Here is a 19,161-nt window from a genome sequence, read left to right as displayed (position 1 = left end):
TGTATATATTGTTTGTCGATCTATTTTTTCAAGTAATAAAGAGTTCGTTATAAAATTGTACTTTGTATTCGGAACATAATAGATTCACTGAAATTTATCTCAATTTAATCATAACAAATCTATTAAGATATTACGAATTAAATATTTAATTTTATTAAATTAAATATTATAGATCGATCATTATATCGCGTAATATACTCGTTAAATGATAATATACTCGTTAAATGATAATTTTTACATGTTCAATGATATTAGAGTTCGTGACTAATAGGATCCCAATCAGAACATGAATATTTTACATATAACTTTTCTCTTAGGGTGAGAAATTAACCACACAATTTTATTGCCGATAATTTTCATATCAGTTTCTTTTGACATATATATTTAAATAGAAAAGGAAATACAACAGTTTCTCTAATATAATAGATTGCAAATAGCTATCAGAAACTATCTGATCATATTTGCTTTAACAACGAATTCAGTAACTGGTTGATCACATTCGGTGGTCACTGAAGTATCGGGGATTATACATCTTTTGTCTATGATATATTCGTACAGTATCAATGACCTTTTAAGTAAAACACAAAAATCGTAACTATTAGATGATCGTGTTGATTAATTAGTTAAATTTTCTATTCTACTGAATCATATTGTACTCGATAAAATTAAAATGATATTGTTTGACAAAACGATAAATAGTTTTTATATATAAAGAGAAATATTTATAGTTTATTTTTGATTCTCACAAAATACACGTGTAAATTTAGCTACTATCTTGATTGCAATAATTTTGTGATTAATTTAATTATTCCTTCAACTTCACATTACATTGAAAGCAAAAAAGAAAAATTCCTTTTTGTTGCTTTCTTTGTCATAAAAACACAAATTGATGAAACAAAAAAATTAATTTTTTAATAAATTAAAATAATGTTTTTTAAAAAATAAAATTATAAAAAATACCCTTAAAAATAATTTCTAAATTTTAAAATAAAATGTTTAAATATAAAATTAAACTGTAATTTATCAAAAATAAAATTATTTATTTAAATAAAAATTGAGAATGGCAAATAATGGGCTCGAACGGAGACCAAACATTATAAACCTCAATAAGGATAACAAAAGGGTCCCACCAACCACGAAGCTTTCAAGCAAAAGGTGGACCCCACTGGTGGGCCCCGTAAATTCACCAAAAGTTAAACACGTCACACGTGTCCTTCAATTACGACCCTGAAACACAGTGAACCCTGTTTGTACGTTTCTCTTCCTCTCCTCTTTCTTCTCCTACTTGAGTTTCTTGCTCCTCAAAAACTGTAAAAAAGGGCTGCGGCATGTAAAAACCCTCGAATTGAATTTCTCAAGCTCTGCGTCATCTTTCGCTTCAAGTGAGTTTTATGTAGCTTCAATTTCAGTAAATGAGAGAGAGAGAGAGAGAGAGAAAGCAGATGATATTTGAAATTTGATTTTCGATTGTGCCTGTTTTATTTGGTACTGGCTGGATAACACTAGCAAGTGCTCGTTGGTTTTCGAATTCCGATCGTCGGTTTCTCTTTTCTCTCCATTTCGTATGCAGTGGAGTTGTTTTTTTTTTTTTTAACGAAATTTTGGTTTCGTGTGTTGTTGTTTGCGTGTGCTGGAACATTTCATCCACGCTTCTTCATTTCGATGATCACGTGCAGGATTATATTGGTTTTCGATTTTTAATGTTAAATTGACGATAGTTTTCTTGGTGGGTTGAAGTTGTGCAATAGTTAGTTTTCTTGAGTCTTACGGAGCAATCGAGTTGAAGGCTTTTTCTTGGTTTGCAAACATGTGTTTCTTGGTTTGTGCAATTGATTTTAGATGACAATTTATTGGTAAACTGGGAATTCATGCGGCAGAAAGCATTTTGGTGCATAATCATTTCGCTGCTATTAGCTTTTTGTGATGGTGATGATGGTTTTGGTCGAATAATTTTACAAAATTTTTCATATCATTGGTGCCCTTTGGAGTTATTTAAATGCATCCGGTTAGAAGTTACTTATTATTTCTCTCCTGATGATCTTATGATGGAGTTTCATACTCTTTTTGCTCATTGATTAAGACCTTGTAGAGATGTGAAAGTCAAGCTATGTTGCAAGGCTATTGTTTACTTATGCAATTTCTTTAGTTAATTGAGCAAGCATGATAGCAACTGATAACGTAACAATTGGACTGCTTGGTTGTATATTGGAATTATCAGTGTCCGGTCCTTTTGCAGTTTAGTGGGAATAAATGAGGTTAAAATTTGGAAACTCCTGCAAATTTTATATAAAATGAAATAGAAATGTGGAAATGGGTTATCATTATGTAATCTTAGCTAGTTAATATGGTCCTTTTGTAGTTGGTCTATCTTTTTTTTGAGTTTGTGACATGCATTTAACCTTTCATTCAACTACTTCCTTATTTCTGATGGTCCTTTATGTACTGAGGTGCCTTGCATCATATTGACAGCATGTCACTTTTTTAATAGGCACCCTAGAATACTTGTTGGTTCGGGCAAAATAATTAGTTAGATTGAACTTGTATGTTTTTCTATTCTATTGTTTTGTCTGTCACTTCGGTGGGTCTCAGAAACAAGGAAAAATTCTGAAGTGAAAGTCGATTAGGTACTTGTATTGTGTTAAGATTTCACTCAAATCTAAGCTAATGTGAGAGGAGAGTACCTTGACAGGCAATTTGAAAAGAGAAAAGTTTACTCGGTGAATGAGGTTATATTTAAATATGTATTTTGTGACTGTATGTGTTTATGATCATTTAATAACCACATTTTCCCATAACTGGGACAATGAAGTTCATAGGGCTGCATATTTTTGGTTAAGTTCATAACTTAAATCTACTGTAATTTTTCTGCAGATAATTACTACTTCTTGGTGCTTGAAAAGAAGAGATTGATGCTTTTTTAGCTGTATAAAAGTGGAGCAAGTTCAAGATCTATTCAATTGAGGCTGGTTTATGATTATTATGGATTTCAAAGGTGTAACCTGGGTAGGGAATGTATACCAAAAATTTGAAGCTATGTGCTTGGAGGTTGAAGAAATTATTGTTCAGGTATGCTTTCTGTGATTGTTTAATTCTGTCTTTCTTTAGCTTCACTGATGGCTTCTGTGGACTTCATCACTTGAATTTGTCAATTTAAGGGGGCAGCTTTATATTGCTAGCCTGCAAGGCATGTACCTAATGATCTAGTAGTGTGTAGTTTAGAGAGGGAGAAAAACAAAAGATCCAATTCGCAATTCCTGGGATTGACATCAACCAGTTGTTAGCCACTCAACCAATGAGGGAATATCCATGTAGTGTATTCATAAAAATACTGAAAAATAATGATGAATCACCTGTAGTTAAATGTCTACATAACTTAATAGGACTAGAATAAAAAGATATTAATGCAATAGACTCAAACTTAAATGAACAAAATATAATAATTTTACCAGTAAAACTGCTATAGTAATACTTAAAGAATGCATTCCTAACCTTATGAGAATACACCTTCCCATATAAGTTGATGATTCACATCTTCCCCTCACTTTAGGAGAACTCAACTCTTAGGAGGAAGCCTGGATGTTGTAAGCATGGATCCATCAAACGTGGAATCCAGCTTTTATTACTTATGAGTTATCTGATTCATGACGGCACCTCTTCATGAGGGACTTGTCATGACCTCCACCGGTAGTAACATATGCAGCATCCAGCATGTCTTCTGTAACATCAAGGAGAGGTGATGGAAATGTTTTTTTTTCCTGAATAGAAAAGTGGAGGTGGTGGACAACTTGGCGCCCTCTAGTAACCTGTTCTCCTGCAGAAACACCAGTGGGCAAAGCAGCAGGCTCAAGCCGGTTGGGGAACATCTTCTATGTTGAAACTCAAATCATATACATATTCATAGAGAAAGAAATATATTAGATAATGGAAGAGGAGTTACAACCTAAAGAAGGATAAGCTGTTCTCCAAAAGATAAAAACAGTAAAGGACAAACATCAGAATGAAAAGAAAGGGCAAAAAACAAAACAGGACCAATACAAATAGTATTCCAACGCCTTTGGATTGCAGAAAGAGGAATTTCCCTGAAGAAACCATGTGTTGTTGGCCACATAGAAGATAGGCACTCAATCCTATGCCACAAATTGGTAATAGTGTACAACCACTGCTTGAAAGTACAAGCATTTCTCTCTTGCAATAGAACCCAAACAAAAGTTAAATCAAGTTAAGCATGCATTAGGTCAAAGTTTTCTAGGAATACGATAAGGGCCCATAGCTCAAGCATGTAACTCTTTATCATGGAAAAGAGATCATTATGGCTTAATGGAACCACGGCATAAACACCAACCTTAAACTATTCTCCGAGCAATGCACATCACATGCCGATAGGACTCCTAAGAGGCTAATGGCAGGAGAAGTGTCGACTAACTCCTGACGGGTGTTTGAATTTCTAGATTAGGTTGATTAGTGCTGGCTGTTTTATGCTGTCCATGTGAGTTCTGTCTTACAATTTTCTGGTTGTTTGATTTTTGACTAAATCAGAGTCTTGTGATTTGAGAATTTGGTACCAAAATCAAGGGTTTGGCTCTGTTAGCAAATTGATCTGGCACTGTGGAATAAGGCATAGAGAGATATAAAAAAGAAAAGAAAAGACCTAATCCACAGTCAGAAAAATTGCTAACAACCACTCTCACATGATTTTTAGGCAGTCACTCAATAAGAGAATATCACTGTAGTTATTCATAGAGACTGAAAAATAATGTTGAATCACCCAGATATTGTGTGTATATTATCTAATAGGACTAGAATAAGTAAACATAAACAAAATAGCAGTCTAACTAGGAAGGAATAAAGTACAATAAAATTGTAATAATCCTATACTAGTTAGGCTCTTGCTAGTTACTAATAATAATCTAGGAAGGCATTCCAAATCCTAGGAGAACAGACCTTCCCATATAAATTTGATGGTTCCACATCACCAACTCCCCCCCTCGTGCCTCACTACTTTGAATTTTTTTGACATGATCTTCATGTCTACTCTTATTCCCAATCATGTTAATGAAACTGATGTGTGATTGGATGAAGAGGAGAGTGTGTGTGCATACATGCATGCGGATACATATATGTATGCATATCTAGAGTTCTAAGGCTTAAGTTTTTGTTTATCCTTCGTCACCTTTGGCCTTCATGATGTTATGACCATGGCCTGTTGTTGCCTCATGAATGTGTTACATATAGTAGTATCACCAGCACTATTTGATCAAATTTGCAGGGTCCTTTTATTTTTGGATTATTCATTAAGTTGCATGATTTTTTTTTTTGTTTTTTTTTCCTTGAGACAGGATACGGTTAAATATGTTGAGAACCAGGTGCAGACAGTCGGTGCTAGTGTCAAGAAGTTCTATGCAGATGTAGTGCAAGATCTGCGTCCTCCACTTTCAGTAGATCCTATTAAAGTGGCAGCTGGTCCTGAATTGCCTGAGGAACAATATGTTTCTTTCTGTGCCTTTAAAGGGGAAAAACAGGGTGCAAGCGAAGAGGTGAAGGTTGATAATGAGAAATTATCCGAGGATTCAAAATCTGTCACTCATAAATATAGTCATGCACCAAATTACCATGGACTTTATGTTGGAGATAATACCTTCCAGCTGTCTTCTCAGATTCCTGATTTGTATTCAAGGCAGTATAGCCATGGGATTATTCGTAGAAAATCAAACTTGGGTATCAAAAGAATCTCCAGAAAAGACACTCTAGTTCCTTCTGTAACATCTGAGGCAGTTTGTTGCACTGAAAAGGATTTCAGCACAACGCAAGCAACATCCTGTAGTCTCTCAGAAACATGTAACCTGAAATCCAAAACCTCAGCCCCAGTTTCGGTTGAAGTTTCGAGGTGTAACCCAATAGAAGAAACCTCTAATGAGATTGAAAATGCAAGTGAGTGTAGTCCTGCTGCTTCAAACGAGATATCTTCTCCTGATATGAGACCATCCGGCAATTCCATTGGGGATAAACAATTGGAGACTGGATATTTCTGCTCTGGTAGATTATCAACAGAACCAAATGGTGACTATTTTCTTATGCCAACTTTTTTTTTTATCTATTATTTTCCTCACCTTTTTTATGTTTCCATTTGTCGTCTTCTGATTTGGCAGCTGTAGATCTTTGTATAAATGATGGGGTGGTTTCTGAAGCAGGATCATCTGTGGATATGGATGTACAGCATGATATATTACCTGATAAAGTTGTATTAGTGTCCTATCCAGGTATTGAGGATTTTACTTTCTCAAACTTAAGCGGTGACTGTTTAGAATATTGTTTTTGAAAAATTTGTTCCCTTCAGTTTGTGATAGTTTTATTTTCTAAACTCAATTATACATAAAAATATGGTCTAATATAAAAAAGTACCCATGTATTCTTACATTTGTATTAAATTGCATTATACATTTTTAATTTATCAATGTGCACCTCAAACTATCACATGACATCAAATTGTATGTTTTCTTGGTAATTTCTGTTAACATTTACTGTAACTACTTTTTTAGCAAATAAAAAGCATAATTAAAATGTAAAAAAGAAATGTGTCAGTGCCCCCATCTCTTCTCTTTTCACCATGGTCTCTCTTCCTTCCAGTCTAAACCTCCAGGGTTTTCATTCATTCATTCATTCTTTCCTTTTCTTGATGTACTTCATTTTGTTTCTTCTTTCTTCCTTCCCCTCTTTTCTTCTATGCTTACTCTTTTTCCCCTGGCAGTACCTCCCTTTCTCACTCTTTCAATCATCAAACAGCAAGTTCTAAGTGAAAATATGTGGGGTATAACCACCATTCTTCGTCTGAACTTCAAGTACGTTCCAAGTTTCAGGCTGCCTTAGTCATGTAGACTTCAAGAAACCCATCAAATCAAAGAGTCAAAGAAGCTTTGTTATGCTTGTACAAAACTGAATTATAGGCAATAATATAGTCATTCCAGCAAAGCCTATTTCAAATCAGTCTTTGAGCAAACAAATTTAGTTCTTGCTTCAGTTACAATCCTCTCACAAAATCTTCTAGAAAAGCCTATATGTGTAAATTCAGTAATTCTAGAAGCATTTCCAATCTGTCCATTTTTTTTACATGATACAATGATTGACTTCTCCAAAAATTAAGTATTTTCCCGAAGGTAAGGTAGAGTTACTCCGGGTGTTATGCAAAAGGTCCAGTCATTGTATTTTGTCAAGTTCACTTACAGAAGTCTCTTTACAGCCATCTACATTTACAAGTTCTGCCAGAGAGGTAGCTGACTGTGCATTGTAGTGATATCAGAGTGCTTCTTTTGATATATGACTAGGCCTGATCAAACCCTGCAGTGTGGCAATATGCAGGCTTTTACCTCTTAGGTTGGTAACATGATTTGGTCAATAAGGTCAATCAATAAAACAAATTTGGTAACTGAGAAAGCTATTGATTCCTAGGATAACTTTTGCGATGTTGATCAATCTGTCTCGTAGTGTGCTCATGGTCGCTTGCTTAAATGTCTTTGTACCATTTAGTGGGTTCCCTGTTTGTTGTATCCTTCTAGTATCTGATGGCCAAGAATTGTTTAAAAGAATGTTTTTAAAACTATACTTGTCAGTATAAGTTACTGTGAAGACTTGATGTACATCTTCAAAAATGTCACGAGTGAAATGGCAGGACCATTGCAAAATCTTTGTAACAAGCAACAGAATGATTTTCTTGTTCTCCTACACTCAATGGTTTCTTCCTTCCTTGGAGGTTGCCTAAGGAGTCACTGTAGGCACATCTACAAACGCACTCCTGCTTGTACACAGTATTGCTACTTGCACAAATTGTATCCAATATTTAGAGTTACTAACTCCATTTAATTCTGTTGGAAAAGCAGATGCATGGACTAGAGATTCAATCAAGATAAATACTGCTGTTGAACAGGGAAGCGAAAACATTCAACAGCATAGTAAGAAACAGCTTGAAGAAAGCTGTGTTGTTGTGAGCAAAGATGATATTCATCATTTCCCTTCCAAGGAAGGAAAACGGAGGCCTTACAAAGTATTTTTCTGCCCCCTTTCTATGCACACAGAAGAAAATGAAGCCAAAATAAGAGAAAAAACTTTAGTTGCCTTTGATTGACTGTTTTTCTTTCTTTTTTCTTTGGTTTCAGAAGAAGGTCCACGATGCTCTCTCTTTAAGAATGAGATTAGGAAGGAAGAAGGAGTATGAAGAGCTTGCTGTTCAATGGCATGGAGATATTGCTACATCCCATGAAGAGTGTCGTGGAAATTCAAGTGCAAGCCTGGTAATGGTGAACACCAGAAGATCACCACCTCAGGATACCTGTGACTCTGAGTGGGAGTTTCTCTAAGATGCCAGTATGACAACTTGTATGTGAATAATTATTCGACTACAATGCTTCTGCAGCCCTCTCCTTCGGCTCTTAAATACCGACAACTGGAATTGCATGCTGATTAGACTGGCTGAAGTTGATAGAAGTGAAGAACAAGGTGAATAGAAAATGAAATACCATCTCCTAATCTACATTTGATAAATAATATTAAGCATCATTTTAAGTATGGCTGCACGCAATTTATGTTTTAATATTTAGAACTTTTTACGGTATAATACAATGAAGCCTGGTGGATAAGAATTATCAACTCGATGCCTTTACCACGTTCATGAAATCAATCACTATTTATTAAGCATAATATATCTTTTCTTATATAATGCTGTGGGAACTGGAGGATATTGTGATTTGTTCTCTGCTTCTTCATCCCGAAGGGAAACTGTTAATTCCCAGATTTTGTTCTGCTGCTGTGCTTTCTCACCTTCAGTAAGACCATGTTTGGCTTATGATCATGCAGAGTTTTGCACACAAGAGCTTTTCTTTTTTGAAAAATGTCTTAGATGGAAGAGGTGCACCGCCATGGATACATCTCTCTTACTTTGCCCTTTTTCTAAGTTGGCATGTAATATGTATTCAGTGATGGATCGGAAAAGAGGCTGGTTGGGATTGTTAGGAAAAAAACGCAATTAAGGTATTTAGGTGCTAATCTAAGAGTTGAACTCCTCTAAGATATGTTAGGCTTAATAATTTCAATAATTTAAAAGATTAATTTGACAATAATCTCAATAATTAATTGTACATGGGTATCTAAAACATGTATAATTTAATTTAAAATTAAAGTGTTATTTCAATTCAACTTATTAACTTATATATATATATACACATATATATATTGTTATCTATTTAATGGAATTGAAATTTACTTTGAACTGGTAGAAAGATATGAAGTGAAGATTCCATATTAGACAAAATTATCAGGAATCTTGAATGGCTTTGTATTGGACTGAGTTTTTACTTGTGTAATTTTGATAATTTTGATTTCCATATACAATAATCAATCATTTCAATCATACAATCAAATGTAGAAGTGCCTTCCTTCAATTTGTACAGATTCATGAGAATGAAGATAACCCAGAGGGCCAAAAGGGTTTTTAAGTGAAGAATTATATGTATGTATATTTGTATATACTAATAGCTAAGAGGTATCTAAGGCCATCAATGCATACAATAATCTGTTCCAAGTATCAGGAATTCCAGGCAAACACCAGTGACTGCAATCAGGGTGGTACTTCTTCTCCATCATCATCTTCATCTTCATCTTTATCTTCTTCGTCTTCGTCTCCATCTTCTCCTCCTGCAACTTCTGCGTCACCATAAACTTACCTATCTTTGTGGCATAATAAGAAGGGTGACCGTCTTTTCTATACTGGGAAAGCTTTGTGATGTTCAAATACTTTACCGGAGTCTTCATCTCTGTAATTGTTCTCTCAACGACATCTATGATTGGTCTGAAATATTTTGGCAGACGAGTCTCCTCCTCCTCCTCATCTTCATCATCTACTGGCTCTGTTTCATTGTAGCATTCTTCTTTTTTCCCTTTATGTTCTGGAGATAACCCTCTGAAAAATACTCTTGTTTTGTTTCTATCCACATTTTTCTCTACCCAACTCGCCCATGTCTTCATTCCCATCTCAAATGCTCTTTCAATCTCCATTTCCTTCACCACCTTCCTTCCATATCCATACATGTCCCACCTGAGATTTTCACATTATGTTCTTCAACTGATCAAATGGGTTAATTTGAATCATCATGATTTTACATATTTACAGTTCAAAAAGTTAACTTACGCTCTCAATCTTTCACCATGTAACCACCAGTGACCTGAGTTGAAAAGCATGATGTCTGCACCAACCCATTTTGAAGCAAATGGAGGAAGTCTATCAAGTTTCAGAATCCTGCTGCTGCTATTCCCCTGTTTCTTTTCTTCTACTTCCACCATAAGTGGGTTCCAGTAGAACTCAACTGAACATTTATAGCGCTGTAAAAGAAATTATATATAAGCCCATTATGGCATACATGCATATACATACAGAAAGAGGAGACGCATGTTTTCTTACAGTTGCTCTGAAGAGTTTATAATCATTTCTGTGAAAGTCAAGAATTGCTCCTCTGGGATGGATAGAAGAATAGAGAAGACAAGCAAGAGATTCCCATTGGTTTCTGTTAAGTGAGTCCCCAACTATTATCAATCTCTTCCCTCTAAGTCTCTTTAACATCTTCTTCCCATTAAACCTGTAAAAAAAAAAAAACAAAAGAAAAAAGGAACACCCAGTTCTTCTTTCTCTGTTTAAACCAGAAGATATATGCAGAGAGTTGAAAGTGAAGAAGAAAATTTACCTAGGAATCTTACACCCATGTGGTTGCCAACTCCATTTTTCATATTCAGAGTCAGGCCTTCCATTCCTTTGGCAGCTAACTTGGTCACTTAAAAATGGACATACTGTTGCATTGTATACAGGATTTGACTTAGGATCATAAACCCATTTTCCATTAAACACATTGCATTTTTCTTCTTCTTTTTTCTGTCTTTCTGCTCTTGAAACTTGTTTTTCCAACATGTTCAACTCAACCCATGACTTTGCTTCCCTTATATTCTCTGTTAAGTTTGATGGGTTCAACAGTTTTGGCGTGCTGCTGTTTGAGAACAGAGCAGAAGAAGAAGAAGAAGAAGAAGAAGAAGAAGAAGAAGAAGAAGAAAGAGTTAAGTTTAAAGGATGAGCAAACAGCAAGCCAGACAAAACAGGAAGTTGATCATGAAATGTTTGATTTTGGAGAGATGAAAATTTGGGTTTGTTTTGACCACCGTAATCATAGTTGAAGAAAACAATGATTACAACAATGAAACTTGCAGAAGTGCAGAGCCACCATTTTTGCTTGAGGGTGAAGCAAGAGTCCATGACTGACTGATAAAACTCCTCAGAGTTCTAACTAAACTATAAAAGGGTTGCAATAGTTACTTATGGTTCGTGGACCAGCAAAGTCTTTTGGGCGGTAACAGAGAATATACTAAATACTTGTAGGACATGAAAATTCCCAAACTACCCTTTATCCAGGTACTCAAGTTAAGGGTATAGTTTGGTTTGTTGTGTTGTGATAGGCTTAGTGTGGAAGGCAAATGGTGTGAGACTGAGGGTATTGTTGTAAATTCACATAAAGTCATTAGAGGTAGATTTGTTGTAATTTCATATAAAATGTATTTTTAAAGTTGATAAATTTAAATCTTACTGAAAATATAAAATTCGTGTTATTTTATTAGTATATTATATTTATTATAATTTTATATAAAATCATTATAGATACTATTAAAGTTAATAAATTTAAATTTTATTAAAAATATAAAATTCGTTATATTTTTATAAATATATTATATGTTATATTTGTTGTAATTTTACATAAAATCATCAAAAAATACTATTAAAATCAGTAAATTTAAATATTAATGAAAATATAAAACTCAATACTTTATAAATATATTGTGTGTTTTGTATTATATTTGAATCAACAGAATCTATAATTAATTATTAGGTATGTTGTTGGAACTGCAACAACTAAATTAAGTTTTAATTTTAACGAACATTAATGTTTTCGAACAAAATAAATATTTTATAATATGATAAAATATTAAATTTAAGTTTTTTTTTTTAAAAATAATTTATAAAAAGAAATATCTATATTTTATTAATTATATATAGTGTTTAGGTGTGATTTTGCTAATGGCCATACTTATTAGTTGAGAGGTAGATGTAACAAATCAGACTTTACAAAACTTTTTGTTGAACTTAAGATTTATAAAACAATTATGTATACAATCTATAACTCCATCACATTCCCCTTCTACTACCATCTTTATATATATATATATATATACATATACATATATATTCATTCCTAAATAGTAATAAAACCAAGCCTTGAGTGCTTAACAAATTTAGCCATAAAGCAAGGAATCATATGTTGTGCACATACAAATTTAAATTTTAATGGAGATTATTAATTAACATTTTAGGTTATCACAAATATTTTTGTTGATTAAGTTATAATTACACGTTAATAATAATATAATTATTGATCATATTAAACTCTTAATAGTGATACGTAATAAAACTAAAAATTTTTAAATTCACATTCTATACAGACAAAAATATTAAATATTTAACGAATGAATGGTCTGTAAATAAAAAATTAAATTAACTAAGAAATTTTTAAAAAATAGTTAAAAAAATTAAACAATATATTTCAACTATTTTAATTTTTTTTTTCATTAGAAAATAACTAAACATTTTAAATAAATAAAAAATTAAATTAAAATGAAAAAAAAATATTTAAAAAATAACTAATAAAAATTAAGAAACACTAAGAATTTGTGGGAAGAGAAGATATAAAAAGTTTATATTCAATCTAAAGGAGATGCAGATACATAACAATCTACAGTCTATACACACACAATGATAAACTCGTTCACTTATCGTTATTTAATTAATTATTTATTTATTACGATTTAATTTAATTTAATTTTTTATAATTATTAATTAATTTATAATTTAACTCTTACCTAATAATTTATGATTTTGCGTAATTTTAAATTATTATTATTATTTTATAACCACATCAATAATTTACATGACATGCAAGTATCCTAATTAATGGTCTGGACTGTGTTTTATTTTTAGCTTGTTATTTGACTTCCCTTCCACTGTAACCTGCAACTTACTTTATATATGTACATATATGTATATGTATATGTGTATGTGTGTGTGTGTATATATATGTATATGTATATTATGAATTTCCAGCTCTATAATACATTAAAAGCTAAGCTCATCAGGTAGGTTAATGCTACAAATATGCATATGGGTTTAAAACTCTAAACCAGAGTATAACGTTGAGCGAATGGGACAAAACAAAGAAGGCAACCTACGACTGGACTTTCCCTATGAAAATTATTTTTTTCCAATTTATAATATATACATATATATATATATATATATATATTATACAGGTCCACAAAAACCAAATCTCAACCCCACCCACTCCCACTTCAATATATATATATATATATGTAGATATATATATATATATATACATACATGGGGCAAGGAGAATTGTTACGTAGGTAGCTGATGTGAAGGAGAAGGTGGAATATATCAAATCAAATTTTGGGGATTTAATTTTACTTATTGGTAATAAATTATTTATGTTTGTTATTAATTTATTAATTAAACGTGAATAGAAAATATTGAATATAAAATTATAATTAAAAAAAATATTATACAATAAATTATAATAAATATCAAAATTAATAATTTATTCTAAAAAATTATAATAATTTTCTGCCCGTTATCTTCTCTTTTCTCACCTGTATTTGCAGAGAAACGGCGCCGTTTAGGTACCAAAAGGCTACTAGAAACGGTGCCGTTTGAATGATGGGCCGAGAGGTTGGGCCCGAGCTTGGACTTGATTGAAACGGGTTCTACATATACTCTTATTGGGCCTGAAGCTGATAGTTCATTTTCTCTTAGGGTTCATGGCTCGGTTATGGACGCTCGGTTATGGAGCCCCACTTGGCGGGTTGGCATATAAAAACACCCATTCTGTAAACCCTAAATTTCTCTAATCCCCAATTCACACACGCACACTGCACTGACTCGTAAGTTGCCTCCTTGACGGCGAGAGCAATAGCTGATCCAGCCACATGAAGGCATGCAACAATCTGAAAACTCTGATTTTATCTGCAATTGCTGTGTTTCTGTTCTTCAAAGTTTTATCTTCAGTAATTCGCATTTTGATATTCCTTTCTTTTTTTTTTTTTTTTTTTTTGCGGTGCAGTTCAATATTGCGAATCCCACCACTGGCTGCCAGAAGAAACTGGAGATCGATGACGATCAAAAGCTGTAATTTTATCCCCATCTCTCATCTCTCTATGTTGTTGAGTCTTGCGTGTCTCTTGTTTTGTTTCTCTGAAAATTTTCAAGCAAGTAATTTGATTATATTATCTCAATGCAAATTGCTTTGATTGTCAATTGATCGATTTGATGATGTTATATTCCAAATGCAAAAAATGCTGTCACAAAGCTTGTGAATGCATTTTTTTTTTACATTACGGGGGGAAGAGGACCGCAATCGTATACGTTCATGAAGACTGTTTAGAAAGTAGTACCTCTTCGTTTTCTTTTAAGTGCATGTGTGGCCGAATTCATTGGAACTCACTGTTTTCTCCTAGGTTATTGATAGAGAGCACGTAAAAGGGACATTATTTTCGAAATAGGTTAAATTTGGTACACTGAAGTCTTTCTTTCTTTTTTTTCCTTGGTAGCAGATGTAATTTGGCATATCTGACTGTTACTTGGGTTGTTAAAGAGTCAATTGAGTCTTAAAGCTTTGCTCTAGACGGTTTGTCACTTTGATACAAATTTTTATTTGTGTCATAGATTGGCTAGGACTAGTTGCACCTGGATCATTAGACGTTCTTTAATTTGATGCAACCAAATCTCTAAAAAGAAGTAGGTTTTTTCTTCTAAAAGTAGAATTAGATGTTTAATGGAGCTACAACAGTTAAAGGCTTGTTTTTTAGTGTGTTGCATCAATATTTTCTGGGCTTTTCTTGAGTTCGATATAATTTCAGGTAACTGAAGGAACAGTTTGTAGAAGGTAAAATGCTAGTAGCAGATAGGATCCAACTTGAAACTTCACTTTAGGAATTATTTTTTCTTTTACTCCTGATCTTTCAGTTAAGGGTGTGCAAAATCTTGTCTGGACCAGAAGACCAGATCGGACTAGGTGTTGTCTGGTCCTTGGTCCTATGATGTTGGTACCAAATATCCTGGTCTGTGCCAGCCTGGTTCTGGTCCGGTCCTGATCCAGACCGGTACATTAAAAAATAATTATGTATAATATACAACTCAGTTAACCTAGTTCTTTTCTATTTGAATCTGCTCTTGCTGCTGTTTCTTCTTCTTCGAGTCTTTTGTGTTTCCGCAAATGTGCACCCTGTTTCCTTTTTTGTGAAAATCTTTTGATGAAAGATATGATTGAGGACAGGGCAAATTTTTTTTTTTAGATAAGAGAGAAATATTATTATGTACAAAGGTACCAAGAGGGTACCTCCCCAATAATACAAAATTAACAATCGATCAGGTGGTTCATAACAGCCCCAACATCATCATCCCAATCAGTTATGTAATGACCAATCAAAATAGACCCAAAAGTATGAAACCAACTATCCCTAGTATTTACAATATCTGTTTGAAGACCTTTAAAAGCCCTAGCATTTCTCTCCCTCCAAACCACCCACATAATGGAAAGCGGGATAAGAAATAAATCTTTTTTCTTTTTACATAAACCAACTCACGTTCACAACTCCTTGCTACCACTACCCGCCATGGCCCACATCAAACCCATAATCCCATTCACATGCTCCCAAATTCTGTAGACCATAGGACACTGAAGTAACAGGTGATTGCAAGATTCTTCATCAGCTTTGCACATGTAGCACCTATTAGTTATTATCATTCCTCTCCTTCTCAGTGGATCATTGGTCGATTTTTTCTTTGACAGTTTCCCAAATGAAAAAAAGTCATTCTGGGCGGAGCTTTTGACCTCCAAATATGCTTAAACGGTGCTGTCTTGGCATTCTCTTCATCATTTTTAGCATTAAGATTATAGTAGGACTTCACTGAAAAACCTTTTTTCTTGTCCGGTTTTCAGATTCTTTTGTCATTCTCATTACTCACCTTATAAACAGCAAGCCACCGCAGCAAATTACAGAATTCAGCCTCCTTATCCTCCTTTAAGCTTCTTCTAACCTGAATACCCCACCCCCCTCCCCCTTCTCCACAAGAATATCCCTCTCCCTAGCAATCGCAAAAATCCTTGGGAATTTATCTTTCAGTTTGAAGTCACCAACCCACTCATCCTTCCAGAATTTTATTTCAGCACCATTACCAAGCTGCCAACGTAAGCAGTCATAAAAATTCTTGCAGTCGGAGGTGATTTTCTTCCATAAGCTAGACCCATGGCATTTATATTTCCCTCTCCTACCCCTATCCCTCTACCAATCACCCCATCTTGTTGCCACCACCCTCCACAATTTCCTTTTCTCATTCTCAAATCTCTAAAGCCACTTACCATGTAAAGCAGAATTTAATATTGAATAGATCTCAACCCCAAACCACCTTTATTGGTTGGCTTCTTCACGTCCTCCCATTTGACTAAGTGAAATTTCCTATGCCCCTCCTCATCGCTCCAAAGAAATCTGCACTGAATCCTTTCAAGTTTGGTGGCGATGCTTGCCGGAACAGTTAAAATGGATAGGTAATAGATGGACAGGGCAAAGATAAAGAGTGCTTATAAGATTCTGACACCTCTTGTATGAGAAGAACTTTGTTGAGCTCTTCCTTGAGCGCAGACAGCAGCTTTCTGAGCCCTTGGTTTTGACTTTAATGTTGCCCTAAGTCCAGGCTCGTTCTTCCTGTTTCATGCAGACTGCCATTGTTGAACAGCAGCATTTCTTCCTCTTTCACATGAACAGCAAGTGCGAACAACAGCCTTTCTTCCTCTTTCACGTGAACTGCAGCCTTCCTTTCTCTTTTCACTTGGCAACTCTATTCCTCTTCTCCTTACATGGGCTGTAGATTTATTGATTTTTTAATTTAAAATGGAGGAAAAATTTGGTTTCCACGTCTAGACCGGAAAAAATCTGGTTCAGAACAAACTGAACCAATTCCCCCACCATCTGGTCTTTGGTCCAGAGTATAGGAGTAATTTGGCTTTGGCCCGGATCCAGACTGATGCACCCAACTATCATTTCAATGACCTAGATATCTGTAGCTGATATATGCTAATTGTAACATGAATGTCTCATGTAGGTTATTGAAACTTGAGCTTTCAGTCCTTTTATACCATTTTATTGGTGATGTGAACTGTTGGCTGATGCTTATTTTTTGTGAAAATATTAATGTAGGCGGGCATTTTTTGACAAGAGAATCTCACAAGAGGTCAGCGGAGATGCTCTTGGAGACGTAAGAAGCCCCTGCTATTATACTCTATACTATTTGCAGCTCTCAATACTGAAAATTATCATTGGTGTATTCATCTAAAACAACATGATTTATTTTGCAGGAATTCAAAGGCTATGTTTTCAAGATTATGGGAGGCTGTGACAAGCAAGGATTTCCCATGAAACAGGGAGTGCTGACTCCTGGTCGCGTTCGTCTCTTGCTTCACAGAGGTAAGTAGATGTGGACTGTAGTATCTAGAGAATTTACTTGGATATGAGTGTATTCTGATGCACTGCATCTTTGCAGTCAATATATTTGCTTTTGGGTCACTTTTCTTGGAGTTCACAATATTTTGTATGTATCTATAACTCCAGATGGTGGATTTCAATCATTAACTTTATCAATAGGTCTTTTCTAGAATGTGGATTGAACTCCAAGAGCTTATGTTCATTATCTCGAACAGGAACCCCTTGTTTCCGTGGATATGGAAGACGCAATGGAGAACGCAGGAGGAAGTCTGTTCGTGGATGCATTGTCAGCCACGATCTCTCTGTTCTAAACTTGATTATTGTGAAGAAGGGTGAGAATGACCTGCCTGGTTTAACTGATACTGAAAAACCCAGGATGAGAGGTCCAAAGAGGGCATCAAAGATTAGGAAGCTTTTCAACCTCTCCAAGGAGGATGATGTTCGGAAGTACGTTAATACCTACAGGAGAACTTTCACCACAAAATCTGGTATAGCTGCATGTCTCATGTTCTCTGTCTTGTTATAAGGTCTTTTTTAGAATATTAATGTCTCGGCAACAGTGGAATATAATGATTTCCTATCATTATAACTTTATGATTGCAAGATTGCAATCTATTTGATTGCAACTTTATGATTTTTTAGAACTTCTTCTTGCTACCCGGTAGTACTGGGTGGAGTAGTATAATCCTTTGTGCCTCTGGGAGATAGGGAGTTAGTAGTCGGGGTGGGAAGGTTATGAGAATCTATTTGATTGGTCTATTGCTGGAAATGAGTATCGACAATCTGTATGTTTGGCAGGCAAGAAAGTCAGTAAAGCTCCAAAAATACAAAGGTTGGTTACTCCTTTGACTCTCCAGAGAAAGCGATCCAGAATTGCTGAGAAGAAGAAGAGAATTGCTAAGGCTAAGGCAGAGGCTGCTGAGTACCAGAAACTACTGGCCACACGATTGAAGGAGCAGCGTGAACGTCGTAGCGAGAGCTTAGCCAAGAGAAGATCCAGACTCTCGGGCGCTTCCAAGCCATCAGTTGCTGCATAGAAAGTGTCATGGAGTTTTGTTGTGGGTTAGTTCTCACCATTATTACTCAGTTTTTGGTAGAATTATTTGGTCTTAGTGTTTTTGGAATGTTGGTTGCTGTTTTGTTTTAATTATTTTCATAATACCTAGAGTTGGTTTGGATATCTTGCACCTGTTATAATGAGTAGACTCTGGATTATAAAGCATATGTCTAAGTCTGGCTTTAATATTATGTTTTTGTCCCTATTAAACCCTAATCCACAACCTTATATTCTAAGTATTTCAAAGAATATTATTAGATTCCAACTGTGCTTGTTAAAATTAAGTTTGCCTACTCATACTTGATCTTGTTAGCAGTCCACAAGGATCGAAATCAACAAGCGATATCATAACGAAGCGATTATAAAAAAGTTTATAATCGCTTCGAAAGATTGTTTAGTATGGTCGTAATAACTGAATCTTGAATTATTCTTGTAGAAGTGTAAATATTTTGTTATTAATGTATTAATTTTTA

The 19,161-nt window shown here is 34.5% G+C and overlaps 3 protein-coding genes and 1 non-coding gene across 8 annotated transcripts; 3 read left to right on the top strand and 1 right to left on the bottom strand.

Annotated features, from left to right (window-relative positions):
• Positions 1–1,223: 1,223 nt before the first annotated feature.
• On the top strand, positions 1,224–8,637 carry LOC110806584 (uncharacterized). Of its 5 annotated transcripts, none has more exons than XM_088216730.1 (6): positions 1,224–1,382; positions 2,872–3,066; positions 5,337–6,033; positions 6,147–6,257; positions 7,872–8,035; positions 8,148–8,637. In XM_088216730.1, the coding sequence occupies exons 2-6, from the start codon at positions 2,971–2,973 to the stop codon at positions 8,346–8,348; spliced, it is 1,269 nt and encodes a 422-aa protein (XP_088072856.1). In that variant the 5' UTR covers positions 1,224–1,382; positions 2,872–2,970; the 3' UTR covers positions 8,349–8,637. The 5 variants fall into 5 exon arrangements, with proteins under 5 accessions (XP_088072856.1, XP_088072855.1, XP_088072852.1 ...); XM_088216729.1 differs by having other exon boundaries at positions 5,337–6,057; positions 8,151–8,637; XM_088216726.1 differs by having other exon boundaries at positions 5,337–6,057.
• Positions 8,638–8,792: 155 nt separating this feature from the next.
• LOC110806587 (protein trichome birefringence-like 36) lies at positions 8,793–11,284 on the bottom strand. The gene is made up of 4 exons (XM_022031491.2): positions 10,725–11,284; positions 10,445–10,619; positions 10,175–10,365; positions 8,793–10,081 (listed from the first exon to the last, which is right to left on the bottom strand). The coding sequence occupies exons 1-4, from the start codon at positions 11,282–11,284 to the stop codon at positions 9,523–9,525; spliced, it is 1,485 nt and encodes a 494-aa protein (XP_021887183.2). The 3' UTR covers positions 8,793–9,522.
• A 2,666-nt stretch (positions 11,285–13,950) lies between these two features.
• On the top strand, positions 13,951–18,927 carry LOC110806589 (small ribosomal subunit protein eS6-like). The gene is made up of 6 exons (XM_088216725.1): positions 13,951–14,085; positions 14,214–14,278; positions 17,347–17,404; positions 17,505–17,613; positions 17,847–18,119; positions 18,430–18,927. Exons 1-6 carry the CDS (start codon positions 14,080–14,082, stop codon positions 18,666–18,668), a joined length of 750 nt encoding a protein of 249 aa, XP_088072851.1. The 5' UTR covers positions 13,951–14,079; the 3' UTR covers positions 18,669–18,927.
• LOC148268596 (small nucleolar RNA snoR1) lies at positions 16,713–16,809 on the top strand. The gene has a single exon (XR_015818196.1). It is a non-coding gene; the product is annotated as a small nucleolar RNA snoR1 (small nucleolar RNA).
• Positions 18,928–19,161: the final 234 nt, after the last annotated feature.

The sequence above is a fragment of the Carica papaya genome, chromosome 3 (assembly GCF_054855325.1).
Source record: "Carica papaya isolate Zhongbai chromosome 3, ASM5485532v1, whole genome shotgun sequence".
Classification (NCBI taxonomy): Eukaryota; Viridiplantae; Streptophyta; class Magnoliopsida; order Brassicales; family Caricaceae; genus Carica; species Carica papaya.
The sequence above is the reverse complement of the archived record's forward strand: the minus strand, read 5'-3'. Positions and strand labels throughout refer to the sequence as shown.